The sequence below is a fragment of the Ctenocephalides felis genome, unplaced genomic scaffold, assembly GCF_003426905.1.
Source record: "Ctenocephalides felis isolate EL2017-DRISC unplaced genomic scaffold, ASM342690v1 CF-g0.4_SCAFFOLD_03573, whole genome shotgun sequence".
Lineage (NCBI taxonomy): Eukaryota > Metazoa > Arthropoda > Insecta > Siphonaptera > Pulicidae > Ctenocephalides > Ctenocephalides felis.
Window position 1 is genome coordinate 19,922,282 of NW_020539727.1, and position 17,502 is coordinate 19,939,783.

General features: G+C 27.2%; 1 protein-coding gene across 1 annotated transcript in view; it reads right to left on the bottom strand.

The window, feature by feature from the left end:
- Nucleotides 1–14,812, bottom strand: part of LOC113389723 (lachesin-like) — a 30,784-nt gene extending 15,972 nt beyond the window's left edge. The window contains exons 1-2 of the mRNA XM_026626737.1: nt 14,771–14,812; nt 1,386–1,437 (exon numbers count right to left, since the gene is read on the bottom strand). Coding sequence (XP_026482522.1) covers nt 1,386–1,437; nt 14,771–14,812 — 94 coding nt within the window. The remainder of the gene's footprint in view (nt 1–1,385; nt 1,438–14,770) is intronic.
- Between the last annotated feature and the right edge of the window lie 2,690 nt (nt 14,813–17,502).

A 17,502-nucleotide genomic window follows, 5' to 3' on the forward strand; every position in this document is an offset into this window, starting at 1 on the left:
GTTTGTCGGTTTTCAAAAACCGGTTTTAAAAACCGGTTTTTTGGCGAAAATTATAGAATTCTAAAACCGGTTTTTTAGTGATAAAATTCGGTTTTCACTGTATACATGGAAAATGACAAATATAGTCAAATATAAAAGATGAAAGCATTTTGATTCTTGAAATCATATCATTTCTTTAGCATTTGATATCTTATCAGTCTGCAACAGTTTCCAAAAAGCTTTGTATATAATAATTTAGATTTTTATACCAGTGTATACATTAATTTAAATCAGCGTGACTTCTTCTTGAAGAAGTAACTTCCTCTACTCAAACTAAAAAAAAAGAGTTTTAAACCCTAGAAACCACAATTGAAGAAAAAAAACTTGGAATTATTATATCAGACTTCAAAAACAATTAAGCATAATTTGGTCGCAAGTATGAGAGTATTTTCTATTTTGAGAGAAAATTTTGTGAGTAAACAAAGGACACGTCTATGTAGAAATTCGATAGACGTTCTCAGTTTTTTGAAATCGTATTTTATTAAACAAAAAAACAATTAGAATTAAATAAAATTACTCGGAACAGACAATACCCGAGTTTTAAACTTAATTGCTTTTAAAACTAAAATTTATATTAAAAAGTATGTATCAAAATGTATCTAATATTTCTTTATTTATTTTTTTTTATTGATTTTTCATTTTTTTTGTACTAAAGTTTGTCAGTTTTGTGCGACAATCTGCCAAGCCGTTTCTTTGTAATTTGAAAAAAAGTGTTAAACTTTTCGTCGACATTTAAGTTCAAACTACCGATCTCGATTTTAAAAAATCAAAAACTGTTCGAAAGATATTAGTTGGGAATAATACTAATTAGTTTTAGGTGAAAATCTACCGAGCCGTTTTCTTGTAATTAACTGTTGAAAAAAAATTTAGGCCGATTTTTATGGAACTTTTTTTGCCGATATAAATCATGGTCTTGTATAATAGAACTTATTGAATTATTACGGCCTTACGACAAGTAGTTTAATTTTAAAAATTCATCAAAGTTTGAGAAATGAGTAGTTTTTTTTGACGTTTGTTAAAATTAAAATTAGACGATTCATTTGGTGTAACGATAGAGTACTTTGTCTTAATGAACATACAAATCACTAGAGTCCAACGGAAACTGGTTTAATTATAAAAATCATTGATTGTGTGAAAATTTGCTGTTAGAAAATACTCCGAGTTAACGTGTTCGCTCATTTTCAATTATGTGTAATGAATCCACTCGGAATACTTTTAATGACTCATAAATTAATTTATATTTTATTGATCAAGTCGATTATTTACACATATCGGGAAGTTGTATGTAACTTGCCTCAAGGCTAAATACCAATACCAACTAGTTTTTAATGAGTCAATTTCCTTACCTTGATTTATGATGGTGATGATATGGAGCAGGAATGACAGTCCATACTTTTTCTACCAAAGGCCATTTTGAAACATGCTACAAGGCGTAGCTTGCTGCAAAAGAAAAACAAAAAATATTAAAAACTAGTGTTGTATGGCACCGTCCATTTTTTCTGAGGTATGCCAAAATGTTTAGAAACCTTCAAAACGTCGAGAAAACAAAAAAATTCATTTTCGATTTTCGGCCCATTACTATAACTACCCTACGGGAAGTAATAAAAAAAATGTGTACTATTAAATAAACGATCAACTAAGAATGTGCTGAACTTCCTGCTGATGACACACATACAGTTCCAAAACGTGCAAAATAATATTAAAATCATTTCCAGACAGTCTGCCCCCAAATATCTGTTTCAAGTATCAAAAGCATCCCCAAAAATTCATCTCCACCTCATTCTAATGTCTTTAAATAAGAGATGCGTCTTCGTCTCTTACTATCTATCATTTGAAATATTCAGCTGCTCCATTGCTCCATTTCTTCTATTGCTCCACCGCACTCGAAATAATGACGACATAAAAACGGACATAAAAATGAAATATACATAAAAAACGACGACGTGTGCCCTCGGAAAAATTCCCATTTACACTATAATGTAGACAGGTATTTGTAATGGACACCCAACATTTGTAATGGATCGTAAAAGATAGAGGGAGACACTGCTGAAACATAAACTGACTGATTTGTTTTTAACTTCCCGTTTGCTTTTAATGGTAAAAAAATTATTACATCTTTTTTTTTATTTTACATAAAAATTTTGTAATTTTGGATTAAAAATTCAAACTGCTGGGCTGTATGGCATCATGCCTTAAGGCAAATTGCTGGAACTTCCCGTACCGTAACGAAATGTTCGAGGAATATTGAATGTTTTCAAATAGATTATTATAAATATTGTAACATTGTCTAATATTTATAAGAATTATATAAACTGAATTGCAAAGTTGAAATTATTTGTTTAAAATATATTAGAACTATAGTCAGAATTAAAAGTAAAATCTGAATTATTTTCGATATACAAAAAAAAATTTTTTTGAAAAAAAAAATTGAAAAAAAATTTTTTTTTCCAAAATCAATTATTTTATTTAGACAAGTAGAAAGTTCTTTGAATCATTTAAATCGGACGCTTAGTTCTCTCAAAAACTGCCATTTTGTACACATTTAGCTCCGTATCTTCGAAATGGCTGGGCCTGCCTTTGCCAAAAACTAATAAACACTTCTGCCAATCATTACTAATTGAATGTGTTTTAGATCATTCAAATCTGATACTCCATTCTCTCAAAAACTCGATTTCTATTTTCTGCACTCTTTGCTCCGTATCTCCGAAACGGCTGGACCTGCCTTTGCCAAAAACGCATCAGCTCTTTTCCCTATCAATAGGAATCGAATGTTTTTTGAACCATTCAAATCGGTTGATCTGTGCGCCCGAAAACGTGACTGGAAATTTGTATCCATACATACATACATACACACACACACACATCCATTTTTTCTGAAGTATGCCAAAATGTTCAGAAACCTTCAAAACGTCGAGAAATGTAAAAATTTTCGATTTCGATTTTTGGACGATTGCAATAACTTACCCGACGGAAAGTTAAAAAAATACCCAGGCTAAGCACAGTCTAAGCGCCACTCTAGTGCAAATGTTTACTCAAGAGCGTTTAGACTGTTTATGTACTGGCTGGAGCACTTTTACAATTTTGTGAAAACTATTGAAAAATGTGAAAATGCCGCCAAGCCAAGCACAGTATAAGTGAAAATGTCGCACAGAATTATTTGCAAATGCGTTTAGACTTGTGACTATACGGAAGCACTTTTTCAATTTTGTGCAAATTAGGCAACTATTTTTTTTGAAATTGAATTCGAAATGAAGTGACGATTGTTAATGTTCTGGAGATAAATTGATTTATGACTTACATTTGATTTGCTCAGATATAACACGATAGCAATAATAATGAAAGTTGCAGTATAATATATTTGAAAACGTTTAAAATTTCTCGAATATTTCATTACGGTACGGGAAGTTCCGGCTATTTGCCTTAAGGCACGATGCCATACACCACTAGTTTCATTTTATCTTCATCCTATTTATTATATTTTTCCAAAACTGATTTAATATTCTCGACAGAAAACTTTTAAATGAAAAGACTTCGTTTTAATGACGTCCGAAAGAAAGTTTTTCGAACAAACAAAAGTCTCGACCGGAATTTTCTCCGGCAGGTTTCTCCATTTATAATTTAGAGAAAAAAGAGGTGAAACAAAATAATTCGTCTAAAGTAAACAAATTATCAGTAAATATTACATGAATTAGTAATTAGATTAATCTTGATATAATTATTATTTCATTAATGACTTTTGGAATTAAAAGAATACATGAAAAGCAACTTGAAAAGAATACTTGAAAAAATTGATAAAAAATACAAGATAAATGTTACATTTTTTTCATAATTTTATATATGACTTTATTTATTTGTTGATGGATTTAATTAATAACAATTAAATAAAACTAAAATTTGTTAATCAGAGAAGTTAAATATAATAAATAAAAAATTATTATTAATTTATAAATCCAAAAAGACGTCTTTGACACCAGTACTGAGTAATTTAATTTAATAATAACTTTTGTCATTTCATATTTTGTTGTGTAAGAGCTCGATAAATATGTTTTAACTTCCCGTAGGGTAAGTTATTGTAATGGGCCGAAAATCGGAATTGAAAATTTTTACATTTCTCGACGTTTTGAAGGTTTCTGAACGTTTTGGCATACCTCAGAAAAAATGGATGTGTGTGTGTGTGTGTGTGTGTGTGTGTGTGTATGTATGTATGGATACAAATTTTCGTCCACGTTTTCGGGCGTACGGATCAACCGATTTGAATGGTTTAAAAAACATTCGATTCCTATTAATAAGGAGAAGAGCTGATTAGTTTTTGGCAAAGACAGGTCCAGCAGTTACGGAGATAAGGAGCAAAGAGTGCAGAAAATAGAAATCGAAGTTTTGAGAGAACGGAGCATCCGATTTGAATTATCTAAAAAACATTCCATTAGTAATGATTGGGAGAAAGGGTTATTAGTTTTTCGCAAAGGCAGGCCCAGCCATTTCGGAGATACAGAGCTAAATGTACAAAAAATGGCAGTTTTTGAGAGAACTAAGCGTCCGATTCAATTGATTCAAAGAACTTTCTGCTTGTCTTAACAAAATAATTGATTTTGGAAAAAAAATTTTGTACCATTTTTTTTTTTTTTTTTTTTTTTTTTTTTTAATTTTTTTTATATTGAAAATAATTCAGATTTTATTTTTAATTCTGACTATAGTTCTAATATACTTTAAACAAATAATTTCAACTCTGCAATTCAGTTTATATAATTCTTATAAATATTAGACAATAATACAATATTTATAATAATCTATTTGAAAACATTCAATATTCCTCGAACGTTTCGTTACGGTACGGGAAGTTCCAGCAATTTGCCTTAAGGCACGATGCCACCCACCCCACTAGTTTACTTTGTATTTTGTGAAAAAAATGTTAATTTTAATATTTGTTATAATACTAGGCATAATAAAAAATAGTCTAGACGAATTACAAGTTTGTAATACAAACGAGGTGGGCCTAAGATATATTTTTTTGAATAAAATATTTAAAACAACTGTTCTCTTACATTAAATAATTTTTATCTTAATTAACTGTCGCCATTAGGTGATTTATTGAATTAATAATAAAGTAAATAAAAATAAAAATTGTTTATGATACAAAGAAATTAATTATAAGCAAAAATTTAATAAAATTTTATTTAATATTAATTAGTTTTTAAATCCCTGAGTAATTTATTCAAACAATAATTTTTGTTATTCCACATTAGTTTGTTGTGACTTTATTTATTTGTTGATGGATTTAAAAAATTAAATATTATAAATAAAATATTATTAATGATTTATAAATCCAAAAACAGGTCTTTGCCACCAGCCTTGAGTAATTTAATTTAATAATAACTTTTGTCATTTCATATTTTGTTGTGTAAGAGTCAATAAATATGTTTTTACTTCATATTTTGTAAAAAAAATGTTAATTTTAATATTTGTTGTATTACTAGGCATATTAAAAAATAATTCAGTCAAATTACAAGTTTGTAGTACAAACAGTCCGTCCAAGAGATTTTGTCAAACAAAATATTACGTTTATTTCAAAACAAATTGTATCTTAAATTAAATATTGTTATCTTAAATTAAATAATTTTCATCATTTTAATTATAAATAATAATATTTTAAATATTAACATTTTAATAATTAATTTGTAAATTTCTGTATATGATTTTATAGTACATTTTTACAAGTGTCAAATTTTAAAATTTAAACATCGTAGTACAAACGGTGCGGCCTGTAGAAATAATAGAAATTAATTTATTAATAACAACGATATTAACACACTCTTGTGTGTATATTTGTCGAAAATCATTTTTATTTCAAAATGTGAAAATGAATGTGCAAATTTTAGTGTTTGATGTTATAGCAGATACATTCAAGTATATTACATTAAAATTTCAATACTGTAGTACAAACGGTGCGGTCTCCACACATTATTTTAGTGATACAAAATTTTCAACACACTTTTGCGTGTACTTTTTGAAAAAATGATTTTTATCTTAAAATGCAAAAACAAATTAGCAAATTTTAGTATCTGGTCTTATAAAAGATACACTGAAGTATTTTGCACAAAAATTCCAACATCGTAGTACAAACGGTGCGGCCACCAAAAATTATTTTAGTAATACAAAATTTTCAATACACTTTTGCGTGTGCTTTTTGAGAAAATGATTTTCATCTCAAAATGCAAAAACACATTAGCAAATTTTGCTTGTTGGTCTTATAATAGAATCATTGAAGTACCTTGCACAAAAATTCCAACCCTGTAGTACAAACGGTGCGTCCTGTAAAAACAATTCAAAACCCACAATTCTTTCAGATGTCTATTACATTTGTATTTATTTTCCTCTGTACAATTGTAGATATCCGAGTCCATCATTTCTGTCCGTCTGTCCGTCTGTTTGTCTGTTTATCCCCCACACAAAATCCATCCCCATTCAACCCCATTCAGCCCCATTCTGCCCCATTTTTTGCCCCCTAAGAGTATATATCACAAACGTTCTCTATTATTCAGTAGAAGCGCCATCAAATTTTTATAAGTGCAATGATACAAATGTATGTCTGTATGTTGTCTCTCACTTGGGAATAAAAATAGGGGATATCGGGGTAAAATCGAGTAAGAGATATACGGAGATAAATTTAATTTAGTATAAAATAATACAAATTGGGAATGGGCAATATTGTATAAAGATTTATTTTCCTAGGGTAGTTTTGTTTAGGATTTAAATACATAGTCAGTTCTTTCTGTTGAATGATGGCACACATGTAGTTTCAAAACGTTTATATAATATATATATATATATATATATATATAAAGCGAGAGGTTTTTCTTCAGATGGTGAAATAACATGATAAAATTGTTCTTGGGCATCCATCCAGTAATTAAAAACAGTTTTATTGAAATAAAATGTTTTTATTAAGAAACCATACGTTTCGGGTCTTGATTTGACCCATCTTTTCAGTGCTATAATTAAATATTTCAGGGTTCCAATTTAAAACAATATAAAAAATACATAATTACAGACAAAAATAGATAAAAACATGTAAAAAAACATAAATCTAACCAATTTAATAAATTAGTTCTAAAAGAAATATATGGAAAAAAATAAAACAAATAGTGAAAGAATATATGAAAAGTATATATGAACAACAACCATAAAATAAACAAATGTAAAGAAACTCACCATACAAATAAATTTGAAAAAAACACAAAAACACACGAAAATTGCACGAAAAAATAAATATGAAACAAAAAATTGATAAAACGTCGAGTTATGATAAATTTTAAAAAATTGTAAAATTAAAATCAATAATATATTTTATTATAAAAAAGCTTATTCCAAACGAACATGTTGTCAGCTTCTAGTATGTGTTACGTGTGAATATATATATATATATATATATATATATATATATATATATATATATAATATTGTTTACGTAAATGTATCTACTATAGCACGAAATATGAAAATTTATAAATTTATTTTTATAATTTAGGATAATAATTATTTTCTCAACAAATACATACTAAAGTGTGATAATAATTTTGTTTTAATAAAATAATTTATGGCGGTCGCATCGTTTGTATTACAACTTTGGAATTTTAATATTTTACAAATACTAAAATTGATAGATTGGTCTTTATATTTTAATAATTATTTTTTCAACAAACACACACCAAAGTGTGATAATAGTTTTGTTTCAATGAAATCAATTTTGGAGGTCGCACCGTTTGTACTACGATGTTGCAATTTTATTATGTTATACTTAAATGTGTCTACTATAACACAAAATACTAAAATTAATGTATTTATTTTTACAATTTGAAATTTTATACTTAAATGTGTCTGCTATAATACCAAATACTAAAACATGCAAATTTATGTTTAAAATTCAAGATACTTTTTTTTTTAAGAGAAACACGCGCAAAAACGTGCCCCTAAGCACCTTGCTAAAATAAATAATTGTCATTAATAAACTAATTTTTAACTTCCCGAAGGAGAAGTTTATGTTTTCATCAAAAAACCCGATTCGCTAATTTTATGTTTTCTCGACGTTTCAAGCCATTCTGAATCGAATGAGACCAACATTTGGAAAAAGTGTGTGTGTGTGTGTGTGTTGTGTGTGTGCGTGTGCACCAACAGATTTTTGGCCGTAAATCGCCGTTTCTCGAAAACGGCTGGACCGATTTCAAAAATTTAAAAGCCATTCGATGTATCTCAACGAGAACTATTGTTGTCAGTTTTGTGCGACGATCGGCCAAGCCGTTTCTTCATAAATGGCAGAAAAGTGAAAAATTTTTCGTTTACGTTTTAGCCGCAATTCTGAATCGATTTTGAAAATTCAAAAACCGTTCGAAAGATATTGGTTGGGAATCGTGCTGATTAGTTTTTGGTAGAGATCGGCCGGGCCGTTTTCTTGTAATAAAGTGTTAAAAAAAAAATTTCGACGATTTTATGATTATTTTTTTGACGGTAGATACCATAGTCTTCTAGATCATACTAAAATATTACGGCCCTACGACAATTGGTTCAGCTTTAAAAATTCGTCAAAATTTGCAAAAATCAGTATGGTTTTGGCATTTGTCAAAATTAGACTTTTGATCGACGTTTTCTCAAAAACGCCTGAACCGATTTTAGAAATTTAAAAGCCATTTGATGTATTTCGTGAGGACTATCGTTTGTCAGTTTTGTTCAACGATCTGCCAAGCCGTTTCTTTGTAATTTGAAAAAAATTTCATCCACATTTAAGCTCATCCTACCGAACGTTTAAAAAATCAAAACTGTTCGAAAGATATTAGTTGGGAATGATACTGATTAGTTTTAGGTGAAAATACCGAGCCGTTTTCTTGTAATTAACTGTTGAAAAAAAAATTTAAGCCGATTTTCATGGAATTTTTTTTGGCGATAGACATTATGGTCTTATAGAACTTACTGTAATATTACGGCCTAACGACAAGTAGTTTAATTTAAAAATTCGTCAAAGTTTGCTAAAATTATTATCGTTTTTTTTTTTAAGTAGGATTAATGAAGTATATTATTTACACATTTTTTTTTGATTAAGTCGATTATTTACACATTTCGGGAAGTTCATGTAACTTGCCTCAAGGCAAAATACCAAACCAACTAGTTAATATTTTTTACTGGTCGCACCGTTTGTACTACGATGTTGGAATTTAAATATTTTATACTTAAAAGTGTCTACTATGATAACAAATACTAAACTTTTCAAGAAGTTAAAATTTTCAAGAAATAAAGTATTTTATGACATACACGAATTCAATAATAAAAAGACTAAAAACACAATACAAATGTCCAAAAATTTTAATAAAAATAAAATAAAAAAAAAAAAAAAATAAAAAAAAGATTTAAAATTTGTGCTTTGTTTATCTTCAGTTATCTAGTTATCTTAAAATGATTTTTTTTGTTTATTTTGTTTATTTATACAAATCTTTGGTTATTTAAAAATTTAGGGTTAATTTTTTACCTTAAACTTGAAAATATTTCAAAACACTCACTAAAAATTTAATTGAACATTCACTGAAAATTATAATTGATGATAGTAATTTGTTGGTGTATATTGTTGTGTGCACCTTGAAAGACTAAAAACTTATTTAGTTCAAATTATTTGTTCAGAAAACCATATGTACCATAAGGTTTATTTAAAATCTATTATTAACAAAGAATTTGTTTATATTTTGGATGAATGATGAGAGACATGGCTCTCAAAATCAGCATTTTAATATAAATATTATATTTATATATATATATATATATATATATATATATATATCAGCTTTTTTCGCAAATATAAAATTAATTTTAAATTAAATTTAGTATTGGAGTCTTATAATTATAAAAAATGCAATATGTAATACGTTCTGTTTCATTTTCATTTATTTTTGCATTTTCCATAAATTTACGTTCATTCCTATGTTTGATTATAATTGTTAAAAATTATTTAAAATTTATTATTATATTCTATGTTTTTGTATTTTAATTTTGTACTAATGTATGAAAAGCCTTCAATTTTAATTTCATTTTAATATTTTTTCAACAAATTAAGATTTATCTCAAAAAGGCTTGGCAGAATCATGTTTTATACAATTATATATTAAAATGTTAACAACTATAGCATCAATAACATAATGATATTTGTTCATTAATTTTCCAAAAATTATGTGTAATTTTTGTGTTATATTTTATAGTAAGTGCTGAACAATGGCATACATATAGCGTCGAAACGTACAGAGTAAAGTTAATAATTGTTAAAAATTATTCAAAACAGTTTATATTAATTAATTTATTAACAATAATGATTGTTTTAGTTTTAATTAAAAAAATATATTGTATATTATTTTTGTATTTATTTTAATTTCATACTAATGTATGAAAAAGATTCAATTTTAATATTTAAATGTTAAAAACTCGCACCAATAAAATAATGATATTCAAAAGTGTGTAAGTGATGGCACACATATAGCATCGAAACGTGCAGAATGAAACCAATTTTATTATTTTTTGTTTTTACTTAGAATGAAGTGCTAATTGATGACACGTATTTAGAATCGAAACGTTCAGAACAATTATTTTTCGTGCATTATTATTCGAAAATTTGTGAATGATGGAACACATACAGCGTCGAAACGTACAGAAAAAATAGCGTTTATACATATAATATTATATTAAAATGTGTTGTTTGAAATAAAAATTTAGAATAATTATTGTTGGTGCATACAGTATTCAATCGCAAGTGTGTGAAACAAATTTTATTACTTTTGTATAGAATGAAGAACAAGTTGATGGCACGCATTTAGGATCGAAACTTTCAGAATAATTATTTTTCGAAACTAATTTTACACTTTGTGTTTTTCTTGGAACGAACTGCAAGATGATGACACGCATTTAGAATCGAAATGTTCAGAAAAACTATTTTTTATGCATACAGTATTCCAGAGTCTGTGAATGATGACACACATATAGCGTCGAAACGTACAGAATGAAGCAAAATTTATTAGTTTTTGTATAGAATGAAGGGCAAATTGATGGCACAAACGTACAGAATGAAACAATTTTTTTTGATCCTTGTATTTTTTTTAGAATGTAGTGCAAATTGATGACGCTAATTCAGGATCGAAACGTTTACAATAATAATGTTTATGCATATAGTGCTCATTAGGATTGAATAAACAAATTAAAGGCTTGCTAAAATCAAAAATAAAAAAACTATGTTAGTGTGGAACCTTATAATTGATACTATGAAAATATAAGCTAGAAATAAGTAACGCCTTGCAGAATCTTGTTTTATACAACTATATATTAAAATGTTAAAAACTAGCACTAATAAAATTTATTTAAACAATTATTTGTTTGAGAAATAATTAAAAAAATTATGAGGAGCCTTATAATAGCTTAATAATAAAAATATAAGCTAAAAATGAGCAAAGTAACTTACTTAAAATAAAAACTGTTGTGGAATCTTACAACTGCTTATGAATATAAAATTATAAGCAAAAAATAAGCATTTTTCTTCAAAAAATAATTTTAAAATAAATAAATATATATAAAAACAAAGCTTTAACTCAGAGACGTTTTGCAGAATCCTGTTACATACAACTGTAAATTATAAAGAATAAAAGTAGCATTAATAAAAGAAATGATGCTTGAATGATTAATAAAATGAATGATACCTGAATGATTAATAAAATAAATTAATTGTGCTTGTTTTTAGCGAAATACTGATTATATAGCAAAAACAAAAGCAATACGTTTTGAGTACCCATTTGATTCATCTTCAGTACATAATAATTACTAATAATTTAGGCAACACAAAATAAGCACACTTACTTCAAAAAATAATTTGACGATAAAAAAATAGATATAAAAACAAAGATTTATATTATATTTAGGAAAAAACACACTTTACTAACAAAAGTTTGTTTTTTCCTGATCTGGTGTGTATAATTTGTTGTTTTTTTCAATTAATTTTTCCAATGTATAAATTCATTTTTTTAAAAGCTTTTTCTTTATAATGTAATTTTCTTTTAGCTGAATGATGAGACACATCTAGTCACGAAACGTATAAAAAATTAAAATAAATTTTCTACATTCGACGCATTGGCTGTTTTATTCTATATATATATATATATATATATATATATATATATATATATATATATATAATATAAACAAAAGCTTTAACTCAGAGACGTTTTGCAGAATCCTGTTACATACAACTGTAAATAATAAAGAACAAAACTAGAATTAATAAAAAATGATACTTGTTTTTTGCGAAATACTGGTAAAATATAGAATTTTGAATTCATAAGAAATACTCATAATTTAAGCAACACACAATAAGCACAATTACTCTAAAATTAGAAATTTATATGTGGAGTCTTATAATAATTCAATACTTGAATGCACAATGAATTACTTGAAATAAAACTTGTTAAGGAAGCTTACGAATATAAAATTCTAAGCTAAAAATAAGCATATTTACTTAAAAAAATAATAAAAAAAAATATAAGAGAAATATATATATATATAAATTTATCTTAGGGACGTTTTGCAGAATCCTGTTACATTCAACTGTAAATTATTAAGAATAAAACTAGCATTAATAAAAGAAATGAAACTTGTTCTTTGCATAATAGGAAAATTATGCTAGAAATGAGTACAATAACTTACTTAAAATACAAACTGTTAAGGAAGCTTATAATTGCATAATAATATAAAATTAAGCTAGAAATGAGGACATTTACCTTGAAAAAATAATTTATATAGAAAAATTTATATAAAAACAAAACTTTCCCATTATCTTTCATAAAATAAAAGATCATTATTTTCCATAAAAACAAAACTTTCTCATTCGTTTTCGGTATTCATTTGAATAATCTTCAGTGCATAATAATTTAGGCAATACAAAATAAGCACATTTACTTCAAAAAATAATTTTAAAAAATATTATAATGTAAAAACAATTTATATCAGGGACGTTTTGCAGAATCCTGTTACATACAACTGTATATTATAAAGAAAAATTAGAATTAATAAAAAAATGTTACTTATCTATTTGAATAATCTTCAGTGCATAATAATAACGAATATTTTATTTAATTATTATATTCAAACAATTGAATTGGAGTAAAGTAGTACATAGTAAACTAATTGTAAGTACTATTTACTATTTTGTTCTTTCTTTTCACTCCAATTCAATTACTTTAGGTTTAATTTTATTTTTAGTTTCCACTGAATGAAGGCTAGGATTATAGCCGAAACGTATGGATTTAAAATAAATTTTTGAAAGAAAATCATGTTTTTTATTGATGTTATGCCCGACTACTAGACTTTGTTAATGTATATATATATATATATATATATATATATATATATGTATGTATATATATATATATATATATATATATATAAACAAAAGCTTTTACTCAGAGACGTTTTGCAGAATCCTGTTACATACAACTGTGAATTATAAAGAACAAAACTAGTATTAATAAAAGAAATGATACTTGTTTTTACGAAGTACTGATTACATAGTAAAAACAAATGCCATACGTTTTGGGTACTCATTTGAATCATCTTCAGGACATAAAAATTACTAATAATTTCAGCAATACAAAAAATACACAAAGCTAAAAGAAACACAATTATTTGTTTGATAAATAATTTAAAAAAATTGTATATGAGGAGCCTTATAATAGCTTAATAATAAAAAACTTGAGTTAAAAATGAGCACAATTGTTCATTTGAAACAAAACATAATGTGGAGTCTTATAATTGCATAAAAATATAAAATTAAGCTAGAAATAAGCATATTTACTTAAAAAAATAATTAAAAAAAATTTAATAATGTAAAAACAATTTATATCAAGGACGTTTTGCAGAATCTTAGAGTTTCAAAAAATGCAATATGTAATAAATTACAAATGTAATATTTATAAGAAAAAAATTCTCATTTATTCAATTTTTATTTCATTTTGCATTTTCCATAAATTCACTTTTTGTTAAAAATTATTTAAAACAGTTTATATTAATTATTATAGTAATAACGAAGACTAACTAAAACGGTTTGAATTAGAAAAATATATTGTTATTATATTTTAATTTTGTACTAATGTATGAAAAGCATTCAATTTTAATTTCATTTTAATATTTTTTCAACAAATTAAGATTTATCTCAGGGACGCTTTGCAGAATCCTGTTTTATACAACTATATATTATAATGCATTAATAGAAGAAATGATACGTGTTTGTTTCAAAAATCAAGATGCCATACGTTTTGGGTACCCATTTGAATCATCTTCAGCGCATAATAATAACAAATTATTTAAGCAACACATAATAAGCACATTCACTTGAAAAAATAATTTAAAAAATATAACAATGTAAAAACAATTTATTTCAGGGACGTTTTGCAGAATCCTGTTACATAATGTTAATTATTTAAGCAACACAAAATAAGCACAATTACTCTAAAATTAGAAATTTGTACGTACAGCCTTATATTAATTCAATACTTACCTAAAACAGTTAATAATCCACTTATCCTACACTTCACAAAATTAAGCACCACTAAACATACTCCTCCACCATAATACCAAAATTTAATCCTTTACACTTTTACTTAAAAACAACGAAACAACCAACTTTTCCCTTTTCCTTCTAAAACAACGCCATCATACATACTCCGGGCAGCATCACGGAGACTCCGGGCAACACCGTCGTCATCATTGCTCCGGATCCTATCTCATACGCCGCCATCCATGCTCATCGAACGTTTCGAAACGAATGATTAACAGAGTAATATGTGAATCTATTATTCGTCTATTTCGACTGATAATTTTGTCTAATAATGTTCTATGAGATAGTCAGTAGTACGCCCAGAGGGTAGGTTTATGATATTTCGTTTACGGTGGAGACGTCGGCGGAGTTGCGCGCGTCGGAAAACAGGGGCGGCGCGGTGGAGGGTCGCGGTGGATGGTTTATCTCGAGATCGCGGTGCGCATGCTGGGTAGGACTGGGACAGTGGCGTAGGGGAAAACAGATATATGAGGAAATTATTTTATGAGAAAGTTTTTGGGTGAGTTTTGTTTGTTTTGCACTGAAGAGGGTCAAATGAGGTGCCAAAACGTATGTAAGACTTACTTTTTGCAGAAAACTGAGTATCATTTCTCTTGTTAATGCTATTCTTTAACGTATTATATAGTTGTATGAAACACGATTCTGCAAAGCGTCTACAATTTTGAAGTAAAACTTCTTCAAGCGCGACTTGGGTGTAAATCCGTACAAATGCAACGGAAGTGCGTTACGACAGATGAGATAAGAGTCGAGTGCCAATGATTCGTCATTCCCTCTCGATGATATCATTTCTATACGGGCCGATTGTGATTAGTCGTCGTGTATGTGAATAGAAATCTGTCGTTGTATGCGTACCGATATCAACAAGAAAATCGGCATAGATAAATAAACATTTTAAAGTTACATCATAGTACAAATCTTGATTTGAGGGGGTATTCTAGTGTAGAGCGATGAATTTTAGGTCATTTTTAAAGTGTCATAAAAGAAAGCAATGAATGTTTTTACTATCCATTTTTTTACCACTTGTTTATTATAATTATTAAAATACAAAACAAAAATTAAAAAATAAAAAAGTTGAAAATTGTAAAAACTGGCAAAAAAGTGGGTGGTCTCAAAAAATTGGCACCTCAGTCTTGACATGATTTCGACCCTCCTAGCCATCGGAAATGCAAAAAATAAAAAGATTATTAATCTACGATGATGTCGCGCTCGCCTAAACTAGCGATGAGTGAAATAATTTTTTTGTTACAAATTGGCGACTGTTTGAAAAAAAAGTGTTTTTTTACTGTTTTGTTTCTGAGTTTCTCGAATTTTTTAAAAATAGTAAAAATTGGAATTTGGGGATAAACCCTAGTTCGGGCTATAGATAGGTCTATAAACAAGACTCTCTGAACATTTCAAGTGAATCGGTCGATTAAAACTCGAGAAATCGTGTCAACAGTACTGAAAAAGAATGTTCTGAGAAAAACGCATTTAAAGTTTTGCGTGAAGGCAAACCAGTGTGAAGACCTAGTCAGTAAAATGCCTATATCTCCGAAAATAATTCAAATTTTTAAAAAACCTCCTCGTACCCATATTCTTAGATAGTTAAAGTTTGAAAATATGAAATAAAAAAAAACGATTTTTTTTTAATTTCTACAATAGAATACCCCCTTAATGAAAAATGCCCGAATCAGAAGAATATTTTACTCTCCTTGTAATTAATAAAACAAATTAAACATTTGGGCCGTATATAAAACGTAAGTTTATTGAATAGAAATTATTTCTATATTATTTGTAGTTTCTATAAATCTTTGAAGTTATTATAAAGGAAAATATTTTTTAGGCAAAACAGTTATTACAGTTGTTCAAAGAATGAGATTATATCGCTAGCGAAAAAGTAAAAAAGATACAAGCAGTCCATGAATGTATGTTAATTTTAATTACATGAAGTTCTTCAAACACAATTATTACATGATGAGTGAAGTTGCGAAAACGTTTAACATAATCCACTGTGCGAACGAATATTATAGAATTTATTAATCAGCAATTACTTCATTTCTGTAATGAAGATGTTTCAGTCCTAAATGCTAATTACAATGACAAACCGATCATCTTATATTTGAAGTATGACTTTAATTACACTATTGTTTTTAAATATTATAAATATTTTTAATGCTATTATAAATATATAATTTATAATTTATCATTATATAAATGTGTATAATAATTGACGACACTAATAAATGTGTGCATCACGAGTGTTACCATATTACTAATAAACATTATTCAAAATTGTTATATGATCTATTTATTTTCATTTAAATGCCATCTTGTACAGTATCAAATAAGTTTTACTTCAATCGCATGTACGCGCATTCTTTTTTATTTTAGTCAATGAAATATTTCCTTTACCTACGCCACTGTGTTTTCCCCTATGCGTACGTACCACCATCACAGGAGTGTGTGATCTCACAGAGAGAGAGTTTTCACATTTCCAGCATTTCGTGTCTGTGTGTCTGAAAATCTAGGTGTGTTTTAACATTACACACTTATATACACATACACATTTATATATATGTATATGTATATATATATATATATATATATACGAGTATATATATATATATATATATATATATATATATATATATATATATATACAGATGAGTGTACCTACTCTCATAATGTTTAGAAGGAGAGCTCTCCATCCGAAAGGTAAATTCTTTTTTTAAAATATCTAGCGAACTAGGGGGTATCGCATTGTGACTTAAGGATAATTGCTGGAACTTCCTGATCCAATTTTGAAAATTTGAGGTAAAAACAATTAATAATCAATATTGAAGAATGATTGATAACAA